The 23,784-nt window shown below is 44.2% G+C and overlaps 1 protein-coding gene across 2 annotated transcripts in view; it reads right to left on the bottom strand.

Annotated features, from left to right (window-relative positions):
* Positions 1 to 5,973: 5,973 nt before the first annotated feature.
* The window catches only part of NFKB1 (nuclear factor kappa B subunit 1), a 122,417-nt gene continuing 104,606 nt past the window's right edge, over positions 5,974 to 23,784 (bottom strand). For both annotated transcript variants that reach the window (XM_003796325.3, XM_023517030.1), the window contains exons 16-24: positions 22,912 to 23,026; positions 16,491 to 16,692; positions 15,793 to 15,962; positions 15,366 to 15,468; positions 12,706 to 12,818; positions 11,482 to 11,548; positions 10,980 to 11,152; positions 9,785 to 9,941; positions 5,974 to 6,815 (exon numbers count right to left, since the gene is read on the bottom strand). In XM_003796325.3, the coding sequence (XP_003796373.2) occupies positions 6,655 to 6,815; positions 9,785 to 9,941; positions 10,980 to 11,152; positions 11,482 to 11,548; positions 12,706 to 12,818; positions 15,366 to 15,468; positions 15,793 to 15,962; positions 16,491 to 16,692; positions 22,912 to 23,026 (1,261 nt within the window). In that variant the 3' untranslated portion in view covers positions 5,974 to 6,654. The remainder of the gene's footprint in view (positions 6,816 to 9,784; positions 9,942 to 10,979; positions 11,153 to 11,481; positions 11,549 to 12,705; positions 12,819 to 15,365; positions 15,469 to 15,792; positions 15,963 to 16,490; positions 16,693 to 22,911; positions 23,027 to 23,784) is intronic.

The raw sequence follows: 23,784 nt of genomic DNA, 5'->3' as shown, positions 1-23,784 counted from the left end.
GGTTCACCTTGGGGCAGTTTCTTTTTTCTTTTTTGTGTTTTCTTTTTGAGACAATCCTACTTTGTCACCCTTGACAGAGTGCTGTGGCATCATAGCTCACAACAACCTGAAACTCTTGGGCTGAAGTGATTCTGTTGCCTCAGCCTCTTGAGCAGCTGGGACTACCCGTGTCCGTGACTACATCTGGATAGTTTTCTATTTTTTTTTTTTTTCAGTTTTTGGCCAGGGCTGGGTTTGAACCCGCCACTTCGCCCTACTCCTTTGAGCCACAGGCACCGCCCAATAGTTTTTCTATTTTTAGTAGAGAGAGGGGTCTCACTCTTGCTCAGGCTGGTCTCCAACTCCTGAGATCAAGCACCTATCCTGGCTTCCCAGAGTGCTAGGATTACAGGTGTGAGCCACCGTACCTGGCCTTGGGCAGTGTTTAGGGAACTATGGTACACAAAGGTTGAACAGCAGGAGTGTCTGTGAGTCAGCGCAGTGGCAATGAGACTTTGCTCCCCACCCTACCTTCCCTCAAACTGTTGGTCATCTCTAAGGATTTCCTTAAGATTAACTGTGACTTCTTCCTTACAATGCAGCCTTTATTCTTTATCCTGAGAAACAGTTTTGTCTTTGGTGATGGCCCCTTACCACAGTTGCATGCGATGTCCAAAGTGCATGTCTGCAGACAAGTTAGAGCTAGACAAACCTTAAGGTGCAGCCTCCCTCGGGGAAGGTGTAGGAGCTGGGTGTAGACTGTCACCGGTTCACTAGATCAGCAGCCCTCTTAATACTGGGAACAAAAGCAGAGCACACCTCCACCCTCCCTACTCTGAGTGGGGCCACGGGGCTGAAGGTGTTCTCTGGGGCAACACAACAGTACGAAGCACATTCACAACTGCCCTGTGCATGCCTCTCAGCGCTGTTCCCCTACAGCAGGCCTGGACTATCACCCCAGATCTTGGGAGCTGTGCGCTGGAGGGAGAGTGACTGTCAGCCTGGACCCCTGGCCTGGCTAAGTGTACCCTACTGCAAGTGTGGCTTATTAAAACACTTTACTGGAGTCGAGAGATCCCTCAGTAATGCTTTCTATGTGCCTCAGTTTCCTCATTTGTGAAACAGGGACAAAACATTTACCTAATATCTTCCCCAAAGAAAAAAAATCATTTTATTATAAGGACATCTGCACTAGATTGTTTATCACAGGTCAATTCACAATCACCAGGATGTGGAAACAACCGAAGTGCCCATCAACCTAGGAATGGATTAATAAACTGTGGTATACGTATACCACGGAATACAATTCAGCCATAAAAAGATGGACATTTTACATCTTTTGTATTAACCTGGATAGAGCTGGAGAACATTCTCTTTAGTAAAGTATCGTAAGAATGGAAGAGTAAGTATCTGATCAATGTATTCAACACTAATATGAAGCCAGTAGATGAACTAGTACAATTTAAGTTGGGGGGGCAGGAAGGAGGGGGTTTGGTATGTTCTCACCTAATGGCACACCTCTGGGTGAGGGGCTTTACTTAACAAATGCAAACATTGTAACCTAATCATTTGTACCATCGTATTAATCTGAAATAAAAAACATACCTCATAGGTTTTTTAGCAAGTACCATATTTGCTGTGTAAACCATGTCCCCGTGTATCATACACACCCACATTTTTGGCCCAAATTTTGAAGAAAATGACCCTTGAGAAAGTGGCTGCCTCTCAGCTGGGAGAGACGCATCTGGAGGGCGAGGGCTCCCCTGGTAAACGTGCAGGTCGCACTGCCCTCCCACAGCCGCACTCTCTGTGAAGGCTGCCCCTTTCCTTCCGCTACACAGGGGGCTGTGGCTGAGATGGTCACATGTGTGGCCAGCAAGGCAGGAGCTTCTGAGGCCACTTGGTCTGCAGTCAGCCATGTGGGTCCTAGAACCTGTGTGGGGCTCCTGGTCTCTGTGCAGTTGGGGGTTGGGCCTTGGCCCTCAGTCCTTGCCCTACAAGGCTGCAGCCTGCTTTGCCAGCCCTGCCACCACCCCCTCTCTGGACCGTGGCACTTAGAACAGGCTGCTCTAGCCCACTCCCACCAAATCCTGGATGCTAGCAGACTGGAACACAATGGCGGGCCCAGGTGAGAGGTCGTGTAGGCCCCAGGAGGGCTATGAGCTCCCCACTCCTGAGCCATGCTATCCATGTATAATGTGCATCCTTATTTTCTCCTCAAAAGTTTAGGCAAAAAATCTGCATTATATGTGGCAAAATATGGGATATTAGCAGATGCCCAATGATGACCACTCATTGTCCCACCTGGCCTACAACAGATGCCCATGACATCTTGATTCAATACATATCTTCATTCTTTGAAGGTTGCTGTGATACTCAATGGAATCATCAGTTTGGAAAGAGGCATCAACATGCAGAAACTAGTTAAGGGAAGTGAGAAGATGCTTTTTGAGCCCCTTCCTCCCTCTCATGCTAAGAAGGTCGAGCAACTTGTGGAACTATTCCCCTGTCCAGAGTAACAGCAGAAGGCTATTACAGACATAATGGAATCCAAACTATTGAATTTCAAGCCTCCTCTTCAGTGTTTCTCCCAATCTCAAAGCCAAACAACAGACCTAGGAAGCTGAGAGAAAGGAAGCTGTAGCCTTAAATTGGTATTTACAAGAAGTAGCCACCCCAGGGAGGCCAGCAGAGAGGAGATGCTCTCACATTGCATGTGTTTACACAAAGATAAAATCCTGATGACCTGCCTAGGTAAGTGATCTTTAAGAGCTTATCCAACCCTAAGTTCTGTGGTATTTAGGAAAATAAACAATTTTGTTTTCATCCTCTCTTGGCTGCTGGGCCTCTGCATGTCCATTACCTAGGGAAGTACAAATCAGAAAGAAAATTGGCCCCCAAAGCACAAAACAGGAAGGAGAAAGAGATACAACAACCTCCAGTCCATGAATTATTCATATTTAAGCATCTTCACTTGTTACTGGCAGAGGGGTAATAAAGTCATTTTAACTAAGCAATATGTCCTCGCAGGATACCTTCGGTTCATTTTGCATTTGGGCTGGGTCAATGATGACCTCATCGTCTTTGTACAGATCTGTATGCACTTTTTTCTTTCTCTTTTAAATAAGGCATCTTTTTGTCAAAAACTACAGACATCACTAAAGAATAGTCTTTGGAATCAGGTAGGCCAGACTTTGAATCTGGGGTGAGCTATTTAAACTTCAGTCACGTCTCCTTATTGTGTGCTGGGGTTCGATACATGCCTTCCAGGGGTGTCTCGAGAGCTTCATTAGAAATCAGTAATCCTGGGGGCATGTGATAAATGTTCCAGCCTGCCTGGCTCGTTCCCCTCTTTCTTTCTCCTGCTAAAACACACAAGGTCCAGTTGTGGGTCTGCCCTCCCTGGCGGTGCCTGGAAAGGTCTGTGCCACATACAAACCCTGCAGGAGGTGCAGGTGGGTGAATGAGCAGCCGCAGGGCTTCCTTATGCTGGGAAGAAAGACCGCTGATCCTGAACAAGGCTGGGTTATGCCTGCAGAGTACAGAAACCTCAAAAGATGACTAAACTTCTGAGGAAGCTATTTTTAAATGGTCCCCTGCTGTGACACAGTCTTTCTGAAGGTTCACTGCAGTCCCATTGTAGCTTGCCACCTGGCCTCGCGCACTCCTGTTGGTTTATCCCCATCTGCTGGTACAGGGTGAAGATCCTCCTTTCACAGCGGCCCAAGGAGCCTTTGTGTCCTAGCACCACACAGAGGTTCCCACCAGCACTGAGATCTGGGAGGAGGAAGCCTAAGTTTCCGGGACAGAAGAGAAACAGGGCTTCTTATGAAAGAAGGGAGATGTTATTTTCTAACTTACCATGAGTTGCTTAGCTGTTGTTCATCCTCAAGTCTGCTTCTCTCTCTGGTGTGAGACTGGAGAAAGGTGACGATCTACTCTGCAACTAGGGCTTGAAACCTTCACCGCTGTGGAGTTTGCTCCTGGAACTGCAGGTGAGGCGGAGCTCAGCAGAACCATCTGTCTCCATCCCGGGGAAGCATTAGCTGAGACAGTCTGAAGCTAAATGGGGCGACCCAATGGCTGAGCACTAGAATCTTCTGAAGGCTTTGCTCCCTCACACATCTTGCCGTTGATGCTGGCACTGGTGGGACTGCTGTGAAGGTTGCTGTCCACACTCCTGGGCTTGATTTCTCTCTAAGGTGTGAACCAGGTCAACGGGGCAGAAAGGGTATTACATTTTACGACCTACCCTTGCAGGTCACTTAACATCTCTTCCACCCTTAGATTCACAGAGAAGGTGCAAGGCCCCTCCCCTCCTGGGAGGGGAGCCAGCATCACGTTGTAAGACCAGCGACCTTGTCGTGGCCAGCAGGACAACAACTATCCACCACGAGTGGAACTGGTGGAGGAATGGAGGCAGGGGCTACTTGTCTGACCATTAAGTCAGAGCTATATTTTTTCATGTTATACAGTTTTTGAAAGCTGGAATAATGGAGGTAGGTAGGGGTGGAGAAATGGTAATATTGTAGAAAACAAGTAGGATTTTAAGAAAAGATTCCATTGATTAGGGACCCACTGTGAAATGCATAACCCAAACCATTTATTTATTTAATTTTATTTTAACTTTTAAAGACAGGGTCTCACTATTTTACCCAGACTAGTTTCAAATTCCTGGGCTCACATGATCCTCCTACCTCAGCTTCCCTACTAGCTAGAATTACTCTAACTGTTTTTACACCAACCAGAGGATGAAATCTTGCTTAGAAAGGCCTTCCCTACTTCAAGAATATTCATTTATGAGTTCTAATATTTTTAAGATTTAACTTTTGGGTGGTGCCTGTGGCTCAAAGGAGTAGGGCGCCGGCCCCATAAGCCGGAGGTGGTGGGTTCAAACCCAGCCCCGGCCAAAAACTGCAAAAAAAAAAAAAAAAAAAAATTTAACTTTTGATGCATCTGGAAATTATTTTGATGATGAGGAAGGCTTGGGTTCAGACTGCTTTTTTCCCAAGCTGGAACATGTTTATTGAATAATCATATTTTACTCATTGATTTGAAATTTTATGATATGCTAAATTGCTATATATTTTAGGGTCCACTGGTAGACTCAATTACGTTTACCTACTTTATCCTACCAAGATAATGCCCTGCTCATGAGGTTTGGAGCTAGACAGAGCTGGGAGTAAATGTAGAAGCAGCTACTTGAACTCTTTACGCCTCAATCTCTTTCTCTGTAAACTGGGGCTAATTCTGCACACCTGGGTTATTTTCAAGATGGTTCTCTGGGAAGCTGACTCCGAGATGGAGATCTGTGTGCAGGGTGTTTCTCAGGAAGTACCCTCCAGATCAATAACTGTGGAAGGGGTGGGGAGGCAGCAGGGTGGAGGGTGATGCTGGGTGCAGCACAGCCTCAGCTGAACTCGCTGGAGCCCTGATGTTCACACAGCCCACCTCTGTTGCCCTGGGTTAGACGGGTGCTGCATGGGGCTACCATGGAAATGGGCGTGGCAAGGGGGAGGTGGCTCTCTGCAGCAGAGGCAGTCCCTGAAGGAGAAGATGGGCAGCGCGCACTCCCTGCCTCCAAGTCCTTTGTCGAGGAGGGTTCTCAATTGCACACCACACAGCACCTCATCTGAAGACTTCTTCCTCTTTCCCAACTCTGTGAGTGAAAAGCAGTGCAGCAGAGCTTCCCGCCAGAAGGCTCCTTGTCCAATGCCCTCAGCTACATGGATGTGTCAGAGATGTGGAGAAGACGCTGAAGGGGTATAGGGTGGAATGAGACAGAAGAAGATGAGATAATGCTGTTTAAATGAGATGAGCTGGGCAGGGATTGAACAAGCCCAAAGCTTTCATTTTAGGTGATTTTTTTGGGTTCATGTCTAGATTAAAAAACTGACTCTAATGAAAATGTGAATGTGATTAACCAGGCGGCGGAATGATCCCATGATTACAAAGCATCACCTTAGAGACGTATTTGCAGGGCTCAAACAAGGCGAGGTCATCAATTTGCTTTTCCTTTTATTATAAAAGTAAAATAAAAAATAGCATTTATAAATCCAATATCTTTTCCCTTAAAGTTTTGATCTAAAAAACATATTTACAATAGCAAAATGCAGAAAAGGGGGGAAAGAAAATAGCATTTTCAGCACAGATTGTAATCATGTTTAAATATTGACAAGTGTGTGTTCTCTTTTTTTAAATCACAGAGATAGCAATCTTTGAAAAAGCAATATGTCTTTTTTTTTTTTATTGCACACTAAGTGACTCTCATTTTAAAATACTCTTTTCTTAATTCTTGATTTGAAGGTTCTGGATGGCTGGAGAGTAGGCAGAGTGATACCTTTTAATGATAGCAGGAGGCAGCAGGGGACAGCAGCAATCACAACAGAAGCGACTGTGATCTGGGAGCAGCCAGCAAAGCTCGGTAAGCCACCCCTCCCCAGACACAGCACTCAGCCGAGCACTGTGATTGCTAGGTACGAGCTGCAAGTGAACCCAGCTAAAATTCATTTATGAGCCAAGAAAGGAAGCCAAGTTTAGAAGGCCTTGAATTAAGTCAAGAATGATTCTGCTTTTCTTCTGAGCACCTCTGAACGCACTTTACCTTCCTTCCTTTGGGCAACGCAGTGGAATTTTAGGACTTTGGTTTACACAGAGTGGGAAATTGCCAGCAGGCTAAATCTTGCCTTCTATAGGTCCTTCCTGCCCGTAATCATGGGGCATTTTGTTAAGAGTTAGCAATGGGCTGCCACTGGTCAGAGACTCCGTAAAGCTGAGTTTGCGGAAGGATGTCTCCACGCCGCTGTCACAGACGCTGTCGTTGTCTCGAAGCTCATCTGTGGGGAGAAAACATGACTTTACTGGGGAGATGGCAAGGACCAAGGCTTTCCTGCATCTTTTGCTTCAGCTGGGCTCCAACCTCAACTCTACAAGGTTTGTGCACTACTCTGTGGATGGCTCTTGCCCACTGGCTTCACAAGTCAGCACATTTCCCCCACGCTACCCCCCATCACGACGGTTCACAAGGGGGTGAGAGGCAGGAGATACCATCTAACACACACACTTGCAAGCACATCAGAATTAGCCCAATGTTTTCACATTTTTCTCTTGCAAGCTTGTGTTTATGAGAATCCTGTCTGAGTTCTCTTGACTCATAGTGTACCTTCCCCCCCCACAGAAATCAGGTACATTTTTCCAACCACTCTATTACTTATTTTATAACTGGGGAAACTGCTGAACCTAAGCAAAATAAACTGGTAGCTGAAGGAGGAACTAAAAATGAGATCTCTCTCTGGGCCTCAAGTGCTACTGAACAGTATATATTGCCTTGAAAATATTTTTGGTAGCCAAAATAAAATGTGATTTTGATGAAAGTGAGTTCACACTGGAAAATTAGGTTGAGTATTTCTCATTGAGAAGTATCCTTAGGGATCTGACCAGTGTGAATTATTTCCTGTACAGATAGAACAGGAGAAGTCTAATAAACTTCACCCTTGAAATTAAAATCTACCTTCTTATGTATCAGATTCTGATATTAAAATAGTAAGACTTCAGTGGTAGTGTCATGGCTATCATCTGGGTGTTGCCTGACTTAACCCATTTTTATTTGGTATCTATTATATGCTAGGAATAATGCTGTAACGTAAAAAGTATCTACAAATTAAGGGTTTAATGCTTATGTATTTACTTTGGCCTTTACTTTTAAAGAAGTAAGTATTTACTTTCTTCTGTGGCTATCTGTGCAGAAGGAGTATGGGACCAGGAGACGGGAGATCTGGGTGGTTTACCTGGTGTTCGCGTTTTTCCTTTCTAAGTGTGCACAGTGACACCTACCCTTACTCCCCTAGGAAGGCCCCTGGCAGGCTGAAACTGAATGGCAGGAAGAGCCAGCCAGGGAAGAGCTCTCTAGGGAAGGGGATGAGAGGATTCAAAGGCCCGAGGCTCCCTCAGACTGGTGTGCTGGGGGAGCACAGGGAGGGCAGTGGGAGCAGAGTGCATCAAAGTGACATTTAGAAGAGAGAATGGGTAAAGCAGGGATGTGGCTGGGTACGCAGTGCATACTCAGTGGGGATCTGCTGAATAAATAAAAGAACTAGAGTGGGCCACAGGAGGAACAAAAACTCATTAATTTTTAAGAAGAATCAAACTGCCTGTTGGGCAGAAAAGGGACTGAAGGGAGGGCTGACAAAAAAGAATCAAGGAGGACGATCAGGAGCTCCTGTGGGTCTGGCGGGGGTGGGGTAGGTGAGGGGGCTGGGGGGCACGGAGTGAACTCAACCTGGGTGGTCATCAGGGAGGACACTTGATGGAGCTGATGTGAGCACTAGAAGGGACTCAGGTAAATCTTACACTGTGTCTTCACCTCCCAGAGGAGAGCTGTGCTCTAACTAGTGTGGCCAGTATGGGGTTTGGGTGGGGCTCCAAGACTTCTGCACGGAGTCAGGAGGGCTTTCCCTGCCTGGAGGGCTGCAGCTAGGAGGGGAGGTGGAGGAGGCAGCCAGTGGCTCGTGCTCCAGAATGGCTGAGAGGGAGCCAGGCTGAAATAGCAGGGAGGGTCAACTGTAGCCGAGGCCTCAAGTGGTGAAGGAGGGCGACTAGATCTGGCAACAGGGAAGTTAGTCACTGATGAGAGCCGACCTGGTGGGGTGGGGGGAATGGAACTCAAGTGCAGGGGGTCAAGTTGAGGAAAAAAGGTGAAGAGGTGGAAAAAACAGCTCTAAAAAATTCTTCTGAGAAGCTCTGCTCTTCAGGGGAGCAGAGAAATTGGACTAGAGCTAAAGGAGATGTGAGATCAAGGCCTTTTTCTGTTCATTTTGTTTTGAAAGACCAGGAAGTTACAGCATACTTGCTAGGTGAGCCATGGGGAGGGGGCGGGGTAGGGGACTGCTTAGGCAAGGATGATGGAGCAAGAACTTGAGGAAGGTGAGCGGGGAGTGGGTGCGACTGGGGACTCTGGACTCCGGGAGAGGCTGCTGCCCTCATGGGCACAGACACTGAACCCAGCAGAGCTCACATGGAAAGCTGCCAATGTGGGCACAGTGCAGGTGGGCTGGGGGACTTGAGGGTGTAAAGATGGGGGAGTTCGAGTTCCTTCTGTGTTTTCCATGGACTGTTAGGCCAGGGCAGTGCTTGAGTAAGAGCAGGGAAGCCGGGCTGGGGGCTTGGAAAGAAAAAGAGAAGGTGTGAAATGGTTGTTCAGAGAGTGGGAAGATCAGATTATAGAAGTACAGGATCACTGGGCTGTGTCGACAGGCCATTCTGTATGGATATGCGTTTTCTGGATGACACGTGGTCCCTTTACTGGGTAGGAGGAAAGGTCAGTGTCATGAGCACGAGTGAGGAGGCCGAAGGAAGGACCCTGCTGGAGGGAGGAGGTGGAGGAACGGAGGGGCAGCCCAGTGGGAAGGGGACAGTATCAGTTTGGTGCTGACTCTGCAAACCTTGGGCTGGGTTTTTTTTATTTCTCTGTATCTCTCTCTCTCTCTCTTTATATTTAAAAAATGAGAGAAATAACGTTTACCTTAACCATCCACATCATGTTGTTTCTAGCATTTACTGCATTATTTAGTATTCCTTAAGTAACTCAGGGGTCAACATGCTTTTCCGTGGGAATGGCCCCCTCTTCTGAATGGCAGTGTCAGGAGAACAGACGTTAAGCCCCGGGTTAGACAGGCACACTGGAAAACCCATTCAGAAGATGATGGGGAAAGGGCACTGCCACACCTTATCCCAAGAGAGCTGAAGACACCAGCCGGGGGAAGCAGGAAAGTATCTCCAGTGTTTTTCTATCTTTCTGTTTCTTTACCTATTTGCTGCCTTGTGGAAGAAGGTGAGAGAGGCAGCAGGTGGGCCTGAGAGGTGGTCTTCACTGCGCTGGAAGCTGCCTGGATCACTTCGATGGCCTCCGTGTAGCCCATCTGTCTCAGGGCCTCCACCAGTTCTTTGACCGTCCCACCAGAGACCTGTGAGGAGGAAATGAAGGCTGAGTGTGCTCTGGGGCAGAGTCCCCACACAGGCTGTGAACACCAGCACCCCACCTCCCCTCTCCCACAGGGCCTCCTCCACTGACAGAGTGCTGGGTGGTCCTGGGAAGGGTGTGACAAAGAAAACACAGTCTTAGAATCAAGTTTCCTGTTTCGCCTCAAAGGCCAGTCAGGAAATCACAAAGCAGCAGCTTATAGTAAGTGGGCAGAGAGAGGAGAAAGCGGGAGGGAGAGAGTGAGGGAGAGGGAAGAGTGCTGCGGAGTGAACCACTGCCCAGGGGGCAGGCTACACAGCTTCCCTGTGTACCATGAAGCTCTGAAATCCCCTGGAAAACACTAGCCAACCACGACATTTTCAGGAGAGCATCACCAGGTAACAGCTCCACAAGGAGTTCGGTTCTCTCACAGAATTCAGTGCCCTGACACGTGACCAGGGCATGTTCTTGGGGACAGAGAGAGAGGCATGTTGATGATAGTCTATCATGTTTGTTCAGGGGGATTAAAGTTCTGTGAAAACCCTGACCCTATACGTAGCATTTTCACAGGAAGTCTCCAGGTATTTGAAGACAGGGAAAATCTCAAGGTATTTGAAAACAGTGTTCTCAGGAAAACTGGCGTCCATCGTGGCCTGGGTAACCCTCCCAGGTTTGGGGTAATAATTGGTTTTCTTCCTCATAGTTAAGGAACAGAGGAGATTATGTTCTGGCCAGTGATTTTTTTTTTCCTAGTTAATCAATGCTTAATGGAATGTTTACAGATGCTATATTATGTCAACTCCACTAACTGTTAAATTTCGTATTCGTGAACATTTATTTTATAATTTATTGATTTTAAATTCTTTTAATTTCAGAAGAATATGCGGCTATAAATGATTAGGTTACATTGTTTGCATTGCTAAGGTCGCTTCCCTCAGGGGCTGAGCTCACACATGTGCATAGTAGGTGGGAGCTTAGGGCCAGTAATATTAACAGAGTGAAGTCGAATGAAAACTGTGAAATGTATAAGATGATGTGTTACCTCATAGTTGTCCATAAGTGTTTTAGAAGGTACAGGACTCAGCCGGAAGGCATTGTTAAGTATCCCCAGTCCTAACTTCTGTGCCAGAGTAGCCCAGTTTTTGTCTGGATCAGGAATTTCTAGCAACTTGTAGAGCTGCAACTTCGCATCTTCAGTCAGCTGTTTCATGTCTCCTGCAGGCGATGGAGGAAGAACAGAGTCATCTTAATCTACCAGAGACGCTCTGGAGGACCGGTCATGGCCACTTTGCTTGTCCTCCACCTTCCAGTGGAAGCTGACTTCTCTGCTTGAAAGCAGAAGCTCAGCTGAGTAACAACAGTACGTATTTACCGCAGATCAAACCTGGATATTCTCCTTTATATCCCTCCAGGATCTTCTGATTCTGAAATAAGAACCATGCCTCTCCCAGTAGACCCTGGTTAATGCTTGTTCTCCCTTTCTTCCTTTAACACACAGTGTGAAGATGATAATGGTTAAAAGACCTGGTTCTACCACAACGCACCTGGTGCTAGCAAATCTTCAGATGTAAACTCTGGCTCATATGGTTTCCCATTTAATATGTCAAATACCTGTTGGGAAGAACACATGGGAAAACATGATACACTGGAGGGAGTGCTAGGGAAGGCTACCTCTTTATAATGAAGAACTCAGCATGCCCCCCTCAGAAAGCCTGAGTACCTTACAGGCGGAGGAGGGGCAAGAGGAGTCAGGACCATCCCCCAAGTACATGGTGCCCTTTGAGGCAGAAATAGCTGTGTGGGTTCTAGTGCTGGGAGCTTGCACTCTGCAGAAACTGCCTGAGGTTGGCAGGAGGACCCACGTAGAGTGACAGTCAATACTGTTCTGTGGAACAAGGCAGTCCAGACCACCAAGTCAGCCATCTCTCGGTCAGAGACCTAGGGCTTGGGGAGAGCTTACTCAGAGCTGTGAAGCTGTGTCCCTGGATGTCCCCTCCTCTCTAGTAAAAGGTTCTGAGGATGAATCTCATAAGCCTGCTCAAAGTGAGATGTATAGATGCTCACAAGGTGTTAACCTTCTGGCACCATTTAAGTTTTAACTCAGACTCCAGAGATGTCTTAAGTTAAAAGGAAAAACTTCCATAGCTTTGGAAGCCTTTCTGGCATTCTCTGTAGTCAGTCTATTGCTGGAGTGTGGGGGTCAGTGGAGTGGGTTATCTTTGCTCTGTGGTGAGGCCTTCTGGTGCTAATGTAAAGGGGAACCACAGAGTCTCTGCCGGGTTGGCACAGATGGGCTGCAAGGAGGCAGAGAAGATTTTAGAGGCAAGAGTTTTGAGGAAGGCTTTATATCTATTTACTCTTTATATTTATTGAAATTATTAGAAGAATTTCTAGTTTATTTTTACATTCAGAAATCACTTATCTAAGTTCTAAGCAAATAATAACTGTAGCTTCAGAAATCAGGATGGTAACAATTCTGGTGTGAGTTTGGAATGAGTGACTTGTATGTGAATTTTCTGTTTTTACCCCTGTCTTACATCTCGACTCTGATCTGATTAGGCGTACACTTTTGCACTCAGAACTCAGCTGACCTAGATCTTTCATGGATAGGGGTTTTCAAGATAAATATGACTCTTGACAAGCAGACTTTCTTAAAAACAAAAGGCCTGTTTGGGGGGAATAAAGCACCAGGAAGCCCATCTGTTCCGACGCCCCTGAACCTTTAGCTCCCTCAGGAGCAGCCATCGCACAGAATGAGCAGTTCTCACCTGCCAGCTGGCCGCCATATCGAGGGGTGTGGTGCCAGGTACGACTCCTTCATCCTCTCCAGAGTCATCCAAGTCATAGAGAGGCTCAAAGTTCTCCACCAGGGGATCTGCTCCTGTGAAGTTGGGTTACACAGGGTTAGTTAAACCCAGAGCTTGTCAACTTCCAACTGCATGCAGGGGACAGGTTTCCAAAGGCAAAGCACAGTAGCTGCTAGAGGCATTCACCTGGGTAATTTTTAATGCATAAACTATGTTTCTACTGAAATACCTAGGTAACTCATTTTTAAATTTTAATTTACTTGGACCTTAAAAGTGTCTTATGAAACCCTACAGAGCAAAAGATATGACTGAAAACAGACTCCAAAAACTGAGTTTCACATTCAACTCTATGGGATATTTCTCAAGTGAGTGATGCATCTTTAATCTGAGGATTAATGCATAGCAGTTTCGAGAGCTGAGGGGTGCCCTCAGGATTAAAGCCCTAAATGGTTAAAGTTATGCCTGCTGACGCATATTTCTCAGCCTCTTTTCTTGCATGCTTAAAACAGCAAAGATGCTTGATGTTTCGTAACAGCAAGGTCAGTTTTATTCCTGGGTACAGCAATGCCAGGGCCCTAATCCTTAAACACAAAACATCAAAAAACCAAACAAACAAATAAATAAACCCCAAACAAACCCTCTGCTATTGAAAAATTTGGGGCTAGTGAACCTGGGGAGATCTAGTCTGTTTTTTAGTCTCCAAGAAGAAAAGCCAAACTCTAGTTCTGACTCTAGGATTTGAGTTAGAGTTATTCCCAAGGCTTAGAGACTTTTTATGAGAGCGTTTAGGTCGATGTCTGATGAATAGTAGTAAGCTCACCTTTTTGGGAGGAGGAAGCTATTTTGGAAGAACATTAGATTTGGGCCAACTTTGATAATAAGAAAGTGCTAAGGACAGCCAAAGAAGAATCCTGTGCTATTTACTAATCTTTACTATCCCAGTCCTGGCCTGATCTATGAGGCAATAAATGTAACCTAACCTTGAAAACAGTGGAGAAATTAAGATGAAAAAAATTACAGGATTGAAGACTGGAGAGGCCTAGCTATACCTGTTCCTCAAGTGACTTTTTTCATGCCTTTGAGCTCAGAACAGGTTTTACATCTGAGTTTCTTCATTAAATTGTTAATTGCTACTTTTTCCACAGAATTCTGAGAATTCAAGAGAAAGCATTTCTGAAAGGGTTACAGCTTCTTGCCTGAAGGCATTTCTTAATTGCAACCAGTGACTTCCAAAACTATTTATTCACACTGTAATCAGAGTCTCTTGTTTAATAAAAAAATTCAATTTGACAAAGGAGAAAAGGCTGCTGCTTGTTTGGGATATGATTTTACTTGCCAGAAAAATGTGGTGCCCCAAAAGAAAAAGTTCCTAGATCTTTAAGATGATATTGGCTCTGGTTTTTTTTTTTTAATTTATAAAGCATTTACCTTTTCAATATTTTTTAAAATAAACTCCAAAGTAAATAAGATATGTCAGGGTATGAGATACTGATTTCATTAAGCATTTTTGAGGTCCTAAACATGTAAGGCACTGGAAATTCAAAGATAAACAGGAATGATACTTTGTACTTCACAGGACTAGAGGATTAAATGGATTAAAATCTGCAAACCTATGAACAAAGGAGAGAAGAGAAACACGGTAGAGAGATCAAGGTCTGGAAGTTTAGACTGCCAGAAGGTGTGATTCACAGCTCGGCCACGTACTGGGACACTGGAGTATGACCAGGTCGTCTCCTTGTCTGTTTCCTTGACTGTGAGATCGGAACAGTAATAATGGTACTTCTTCCAAAGGGTTATTTGGGATTAGAAGAGATTAAATGAGACAGAGCATGTAAAGTGTACCTAGCACAGTGCCTGGTATATAGCTAGGTCAATAAATGTTAGCAATTGTCAGGGCCTTGCGCATAACAGGACTCAGTATGGGGCCCATTTGCTTTTTCCTACTACTTCAATGTCTAAGAGACCTTTCTTTCAAAAGAAAGTCTTTAAATTATTTCCTATACTAATGATATTGTTCTTAGGCCAAGGCAGGAGGATTTCTTGAGGTTAGGAGTTTAAGACCAGCCTGGGCAGCACAATGAAGCTGTCTCTATAAAAAAAATAACAAAAAATTAACCAAGTAGTCTCAGTTACTTGGGAGGGTGAGGCAGAAGGATCACTTGAGCACAGGAGTTGGAGGCTGCAGTGAGCTATGATTTGGCCAACTGTACTTCAGCCTGGGGAAAAGCATGATCCCTGTCCCTACAAAAAGAGAAATAAATCAATAACCTTTTTTTTTTGGAGACTTCCAATCTGATCTGAGACTGGGACTGCTCAGAATTCTACAAGGAATTAAACTCTAAGACGATCTTGTCATGGGAGTCAATCTAAACAGTCAAACCCCAAAATAAACAGATGAATCAGAGAGCAGAAACTAACATGACTATCAGAGTGAAGCCCAGGATTACTAGACCAAACAGCACTCTCACAGCAGTTAAAATGTGATTTGCCATATAATTTTTATTTATCCATGCTTTCCAGAGGTGGGTCTGCTGCTTAAAAAAGGTGACACGGCTGCTCTACTAAAGCTGAGTTTGAATTCCTGATAATGTTTTCCATCATTCACCACCAGACCACCTTACCTGCTGCTTTGAGAAGAGCTGCCAGCTTGGTGGACCCTCTCCCAGCCGCTATATGTAGGGGTGTCGTTCCATCATAGGTGGTACTGTCCACGTGGGCATCACCCTAAAAATTCCAGGCCACACAGGAAAGGGTTAGTGGAAGGTTCTCTTGCCCTTCTGTCCCCACATCCTCCTGCCTGCATGGCCCCTCGGGTCATATTACTATTGTTACTTTGGGCTGGCTCTGTCATCGGAGATATCTCCAATTAGGGATGCTGGGCCAAGGTGGTGGGGGGAATGCCTATAAGTGCTACCTGAAGCCTTGCACACATGTTAAACAAACAGAACTGACTAGGCAGAAGAGCTGTTACTGGCTTCATTCTTTGAAAAGGTTTTCCTAAATCCCCGTTTGAAATTTAGTGCAAAGGCAAATAAGCCCGTCCTTCACCTCCAGCAGTAGGCAGCCGGCCAAGGAGATGTTGTCGTGCTCCACAGCCAGGTGCAGCGCTGTGCGCCCGGACTTCTGCTCCTGAGCGTTGACGTCCGCTCCGGCGGCCAGCAGCAGCAGCAGACACGGCAGGCTGTTGCTCATCATGGCTAGGTGAATGGCATTCAGACCTACGGCCCAAGCACAGGGACAGTCACAGGGTGGGAAGGCTGCAGACAGATGGCCCCTGGTGATGCTGAAGGAAATGGTAAAAAAACATGGATCATAGATAGGGAGGGAAGCTGTCGGGATTCAGCACTTCTCGCTGAGTCTCTACTCGAGATTGTTTTTTAAAAACACTATAAGCCTATTGTTCTGACTTGAAAACCACAGTCTCCTGTTATGCTCTCAGGAGACAATGAGGGTGAATAAACATTCTCCGAATAAATGGTGCTTTATACACGTCAAGACCAGTGTTTGCTCAGGCCTCTGCTTTTTCTTCCTAATGACAAACTATTGCAAATCATCTTTAAAGAAATTAGCTATGGTGAACAACAGAAATACCCACAATAGACGATGAACTCCAGCAGACTAAGGAAAGTGCTTTGGGGTGTAAATCAAATACCACTCATTTCAATAACACACACTATCAAATACCTAGTTATGGTTTAGAAAGTGGATAGAGAAGGTCACACCAATGATGCCTGCTCGCTTCTTACCTTCCCCATTGGGGCGGTCAATGAGTAGTGCTGCCTTTTTGTGCTTGAGCAAGATACCGAGAATTTTGTCGTGTCCCTCTTTGGCTGCCAGGTGCAAAACAGAGTTACCCAAGCGGTCCAGAAGGCTTAGGTCAGCTCCGGCCTGCAGCAAATCCTCCACCACTTCTTCCTGCTTGGTGATCACTGCCAGGTGCAAGGGGGTCTGGGAAATGGACAAGGGGAAGAAGATTTTCTGGTCAGCAGTGAACACTTATAACCCAGGGCTTGGTTGCTGTAACTGCTTGGTAGCTGTAACTACAACAGGCAAGGTCATACTGCAGGGCTATTTCTCAATCTTAGATTAACCCCTGACCTTTGCACATGAGTTACTCCCTGTTCCACACCATATGCTAATAATATGTGTATACTAAACTAACATTTAGCTATGCAATAATCTGAATTGTTTTTATTATTTTATTTTTAGCTGACAATTAATAATTCTTTACATTTATATAGTACAATGGGATGGTCTAATATATGTTTACAATGTGGAATGATTATATCAGGCTAATTAACAAATCGCCTACATACTTAATCATTTTGTGTGTGGTGGGTTATTTTTATATTTACAACTCTCACTAGCTTTTTTAATTCATTCTGTAGTCAACTTATTTGTCTTAAATTTCTAATAGAGATCTATCTTCAGCTGGTAATTCTGTATGTTAAAAAATCAAGGAAGGCTATGGTTTAATTGCAGAAATTTAAATGAACTACTCGACAGAAACCAACTGACGAAAGTGCCATGATTCTATCTTGAAGCAGAAAACAAATTTACTAGATTAAAACATACTGTACAATGGAATGGCTCCATGAGAACAATTAAAATCACTTTTTTGCCTAAATTTTTGAGGAAAAAATAAGGATGTGCATTATACATGGGGAGTATGGCTCGGGAGCAGGAAGGTCTATTGCAGTTACACAGGGTTCCAGTCTGGGGGTATCTGGGATCTGGTAGGAGCAAGCTGGAGCGGTCTCCACCAAGTACCTGATCAGGGCTTCTGAAGGGGTGGTGGCAGGGCTGGAGAGGTGGACTGCATGGAGGAGATGGGGAACCCTGTGCAGGCCCCAAGGACCTGTCTAGCTATCTGTGGATAGAGGGGCCTAAGAAACTCCCACCCCACCAGCCATATGTGGCCATCTCAGCCATGTCTGATATGAGAGGGAGGGAAGGGTTACTGGTAGAGAGGAAAGGGGCAGCCTTTACAGAGCAGGTGGCTGCCAGATGGCAGTAAGATCTGCATGTTTACCAGGGGAGCATTAGACTGGCCCACATGTGTCTCTCCTGGCCAGAACCAGCTACTTTCTTGAGGGGTGTTTTCCTGTAAGTTTGAGCCCAAAATACTGATGTGCATTATACAGAACAGTGCATTATACATGGCAAAATGTAGTATAAATTTCCTACCCTCCCTTCATAAAAGGATTTTAAATGACATAACCAGGAGAATACAACTATCTCAAGGGGCTCAAATGAACAAAAAAGCTGACTTGCTGAGACCTGATAGACGCTTAGGTAGTTCATTTGACTCCCCTTCCCACAGGTAGTCCTTTAGCAAATACAAGTAAGGGATTTTGAAAATTGTGTGTTTTCAAAGATGAGCAAAATGAATTCAGCCACCAAAGTACCTTTCAAAGAACCAAGGGTGCTGACAGACAATGGCAGTCTATCTTTACACAAATCTATTTCACCAAAGTCTAACCAGGAAATGCAGCCTGTCTAGTGACTATCTGGCTATACTTTCCCCTTCAGTGAGTCATGACTGGCTGCAAGCAGCAGCAACAGGTGGGCCGCCAACATCCTACCTGGTGTAGGTGACCACAGCACATGAGAACAGGCGGGATGAATGGCAGGAGGCTGTTTATAGCTCAATCCTAGTGGTTATTTAATACAGCAGAAACAAGATAGGATTTTTTACCCCAAATTATCACCATCCTTTATTTCTTTCATTTTCTAAGACTATCACTCTGGCTTAAACGATGTCCTCAAAACTTTACATGCTGTTGCCAGGAGCCTTCCTCTCAAAAAATAACTAAGTCAAAAAAGACTACCGCTTACTAATCTGGGTTTTCTGAAATGCTATTTGGGGAGATGGGAAGAGGATAGAGAATGAGATTATAAAAAAGAGGACTTGAAACTGTAAGATACAATACATTCAGGAATTGGGAATTATCAGTAGTTTTAATTTTTTTCATATCATATAAACTCTTTTATCATGCATAAGAAAGATATTTTTTTTTTCAAAGTTTTCTCCTATAGTCCAATCAAAAGTTTTCTGGAATATTTTAGGCTTCTACATCTCAAATCCCATGATGATATCTTAAACAATTATACAATGTGAGGATGTAGAAACCCCCCATAATATCCCAGTAAACCAGCTCCTGCAAATATATTTGAGGGCAGCTGTGACATAAATCCATATGGACATGGATCCTCACTGCTGTACTGCACAGTGAAGTGGGGAGTCAGAAGCTGGTTAAGGGCTACTGATGGGAAACAAGAATATCGCAGGCAGAGGTTGCACACTAGTGCACTCTCTTACTCAGTAGAAAAAACAAACTAGCAGTACACACAACTGCAAGGACAGATCCCATAAGTAGCAAAGGCGGAAACAGAGTGACATACAGCTCTATGGCACTAATGCATTTAAAAATTACATGCATAGTCTGGGCATGGTGACTCACGCCTATGATCCCAGCATTCTGCCAGGCCAAGGCAGGTGGACTGCTTGAACTCAGGAGTTGGAGAACAGCCTGAGCAAGAGAGGACCCCTGTCCCTACTAACAATAGAAAAACTAGCCAGTGCTGTGGCCGGTAACTGCAGTCCCAGCTGTTCAGGAGGCTGAGTCAGGAGAATCTCTTGAGCCCAATTGAGGTTGCTGTGAGCTATGACATCATGGCACTCTAACCAGGGTGACGGAGTAAGACTCTGTCTCAAAAAAAATTACATGCATAGAGAGCTATACAGATACACACAAATGAGTGCATATAAAACCGGTGAAATCTGACTAAGATCTATGGATTATGCCAATGTCAAGATTCTGGTTTTGAGGCTGGGTATGGTGGCTTATGCCTGTAATTCTAGCACTCTGGGAGGCTGAAGTGGATGCATTGCTTGAGTTCAGGAGTTTGAGACCAGCCTGAGCAAGAGTGAGACTCCATCTCTACCAAAAGTAGAAAAACGAGCCAGGCATGGTGTTGCACATCTGTAGTCTCAGCTATTTGGGAGGCTGAAGCAAGAGGATCGATTGAGTCTGAGGTTGCTGTGAGCTCTGACACCATGACACTCTACCGAGGGTAATAGAGTGAGACTACCCCCCCCCCACAAAGGCCTCGTTTTGATATTGTATTACAATTATGCAAGATGTTATCATGTGAAGAAACTGGTGATGGAATCCCAGTTCCCTTGAGTAAATATCCTAGGACATCCTGGTATGTTTTTGCAACCTCATTATAATGATATAATCTATCATTATATTAAATTAAAAATTACAGAAAAAAGTTAATGTTAAGCAGAAGTAGGTATAATATAACATAGATTGTATGTTAGAGCATACTAAAATATCTATGTATTTTAAGTGCATGTGTATATTTAGCCAATATCTGGAAAAATACCTATGAAAGCAATAGTTAACACGTGGGAGCTTGTGCAACTCAGGGGGGCAACTGATCAATGCACATCGTCGGTACCATTTAAAAAACTATGAATATATATTCATAATACTTAAGAACATTAACAAACCATCCACACACCCCCAATGATGTTTTATGGGAACATATGCAAATAAAAATATTCATATTAAATGCACTGGAATGGTTGTCTATGTTGAGAGAAGGGAGTGGGAGAGGAAGAAAAGGTTTAAAGAGAATATTTTCAGAAGACTCCTAAGTCTGTGCACTTGGACTATTTTGAGTGTGTTTCTAAAGGGTGGGCGGGGAGAGGCATTTGATCATGACAGATGGTCACAGAAATGTACTAAGATTAGTGAAAGGTATTTGGGGAGAATGTTTAAGATAATTGCCAAATAATCCAAATTACTGGAGAATTGTGTAATTTTCCATCAAGAACAGTTATCAGAGAACCTTTATAGCAGATAATTGAGAGTTCAAAATCTTAAGCAGTTTCTGGTTCTCAAAGTTGTCACTGGGTGCACGTTGCAGACCCAGAGGGCACACCAGGCATGCTTGCCCATTAATAAGAGTGGTGGTGTGATAGGGAAAAGTGGACCTGTAGTGTTCTGAGAGCCCCCAAATCAGAAGGGGAAGAAGAGTCAGTGGTGGTGGCTTCAGGATCCTTGTCTCTAGCATGTTGGAGAGTCTCAATATATGTAATCAAATAATACAGTAAAGAGTTTAGTCCATAAAAACCACAGTGGCTAATCCCTCTGTGCTGTGTCCTCTGCAGATCCTATTTATAAACAAGTAACTCCTTGAACTGGATCGACATGTAGTGGAGTTAAACAGTCTTCAAAAGGAGGACCAAGAAGCTACAATGTCCCGTTTCTAGTTTTATTTTTACACTTGTGATGGTTACAAGGATTAGTCCAAAGGTCTAAGAGGATCAAGCTTTACGGGCCAAATGACTTTCCAACTACCAACAACCCCCCACAATGATATGAAAGTTGGAAGAAGACATCTTCTAGATATAAATCTAAAACATACTAAACATACTTCATCTTAGTTTTCTTTTTTTTTTTGAGACAGAATCTTACTATGTCACCCTCTGTAGAGTACTATGGCGTCACAGCTCACAGCAACCTCAAACTCTTGGGCTTAAGCTCTTAAACTCTTGCCTCAGCTTCCCAAGTAGTAGGTGCCCACCACAATGCCCGGCTATTTTTTTTTTTTGTAGTTGTTGTTTGGCAGGCCTGGGCCGGGTTTGAACCTGCCAGCCCCAGTGTATGTGGCCAATGCCCCAGCCTTGGAACTACAGGCACCAAGCCCATCTTAGTTCTTTTTCTACTGTGAGGCAGTGAAGAGCCTCTAACTTCATTTTTCCTTTGACATTAAGCACAAGAGCCACAGAAGAAGGCTACTGGCTTATCCTGAATGGGAAGCAATTATTTCCCTCTACCAGAAAGCTTACTACTTTTTCCCTGTTCACAAGTAAAAATCTACTGGGAGGTACTTTTGCTTTAAATGTACTGGAAAGCACATTTTAAAGTGTTAGAAATAAAAATAAGCCAATGAAAAATTTAATAATTTCCTTTAAAAATGAATGGAAATTAATTTTTATTATTAAAGGAAGTTAAAAATTGATTTCCTTTAAAATAATTTTTAAAATGATTTTTAATTTTAATTACTTAATTTTAATTGATTAATTTTTTACTTCCTTTACAGTGAGGAAATAAAAATGATTCATGTCATCTGCTTTAAAAGTTGACAACTGGAATAGGTGCCTACCAGGTAAATAATTACAGACAACCTTGGCCCCATTTTCAGAGTGAGAGAGAGAGCTGGGGGGGTCCAAACACACCATCTAGACCAGTGAGGACCTGGAGAACATCCTGGGTCAAGTGGAGGGAAGGAGAAAGGTGGAGAAAGATGGGGCAAAAGCAGGAAACTCACACAGAAGACTGGGGGGCGGGAAGGCGGTGAGGGAAGAGGAAGGCACCCTTGACAGTTGAGCCCACTTTGGCCTTGTGTGAATGCAGTCCCCCCTAGCCAGAGAGGTGGCCTGAGGTCTCCAGGCTCCTAACAGTTTAGGCTTCACTCCTGTCCAAGCAGTCTCCGTCCCTCCTCCCAGCCCTGAAATCTGTGCCTGCCCATCAGGTGGCCTCACTGAACCTCCAGCTAACTTCTCTTTGCAATGATTGAAGAGCCCCTCAGATCGCTTTGCAGCTCCCCCTAATTCCTATGTGAACCCGATTTGGGCAGGACCCTGGTGTTCCAGTTTTCCTCACTTTAAGCTATATTTGTGTTTCTGAAAGACACCTTTTCCTCCTCAAGCAACCTTTTTACCTTTGACTTCAGCACTTTTAGTTGATATGTATTCCATCTGGATGTTGTCCAAGGATATTTCCATGGACTTTAAGTTCTTTTACATTATTGGCTTTTCCAACTTAATTTTTTTCAACTTCACTTTTCTTGACAGAAGTAACATTTTTACTCTAAAATTCTTACTCTAAGATATCAACTCTTTGATTTCTAAAATTTGCTCTCCTCCCGGCAGGATGCTGAGTTTCACTGTGGCTTGACTGCCCTTATACTCACAGATCAAAGGATCCTAATTCATCAAATAACATTTGCAACTAATGAGCTTTTAGGATATTACCTACAAAGTCCGCTATTGTTAATGTTACTAAAATCATGTTCACCACAAAAAAAAAAAAAAAAAAAAAGGACTAAGGATTTTTCTTCATTGGTCTCCTTAAGATTTCTGCTTACCTGGTATAGATCATTTCTCATGTTGATAATTTCATCAGAAATCAAGCCGGATGTGACTTCTAGCAGATCCCTCACAAGTTGAGCATGAAGGTGGATAATTGCTAAGTGTAAGACACTGGAATGAAAATATAATGGAAAGAATCAACTAAAATGTTAACGAAAGATTCTCAAGAGGTGATTAGACTTACAGATTGAATCTGGCTCTTAGACTGAATTTTATTTGTCCCTAAAACGTTTGAACTTATAAAATGTCTTGAATTTGAGGTGGGACACTATCTACAGAAGACCTATTCCTTCCAATTGTCTACCCAAGGCCGCTCTACTTATTTGTGGTGCCCACCTGGACCTCCAAGCATTTATGTCTGACCCTTTGAAATGTGAAGGTACCCAGCTTCCAGAGCAGAGGGACCTAAGTTCAAATCCCAATTCTACCTCCATACTACCATTTCAGGCACTTTTCCCTTTACCTTTCCCCTGAAAAATAGATGCTGTATGTAAAATAAATGTCTGGCACTAGAACTTGTCCAGAAAAATTTAGTGACTTCACCTATCCCCGCCACCTGCTTCCAAAATACAGTGTGGTGGCTTTAAAAAAACCTTTGAAGACCCCCAGAGGGAAGAATGATGTCAGGCTTTTAACTACTGGAAGAAAATTCTTAAAGCAAACTTCTGAAGAATCAAAGTAATCATATTCTCCATCATGCCTGCAAACTAGCAAAACCCCTCGTGTCTGTAGGTTTTGCTCTTTTTCTTTGCCTGGACAACACATCTGTCTATATACTCCAATTTCATCCTTACATACTCAGAGAATGCCTTCCCAACTTCCTAAGCAGAGCAAGTCATCCCTCTCAAATTGACTGCGTAGTTATGCAA

Source organism: Otolemur garnettii, unplaced genomic scaffold, assembly GCF_000181295.1.
Source record: "Otolemur garnettii isolate 467f Iridium unplaced genomic scaffold, OtoGar3 scaffold00103, whole genome shotgun sequence".
NCBI classification, from domain to species: Eukaryota; Metazoa; Chordata; class Mammalia; order Primates; family Galagidae; genus Otolemur; species Otolemur garnettii.
The sequence above is the reverse complement of the archived record's forward strand: the minus strand, read 5'-3'. Positions and strand labels throughout refer to the sequence as shown.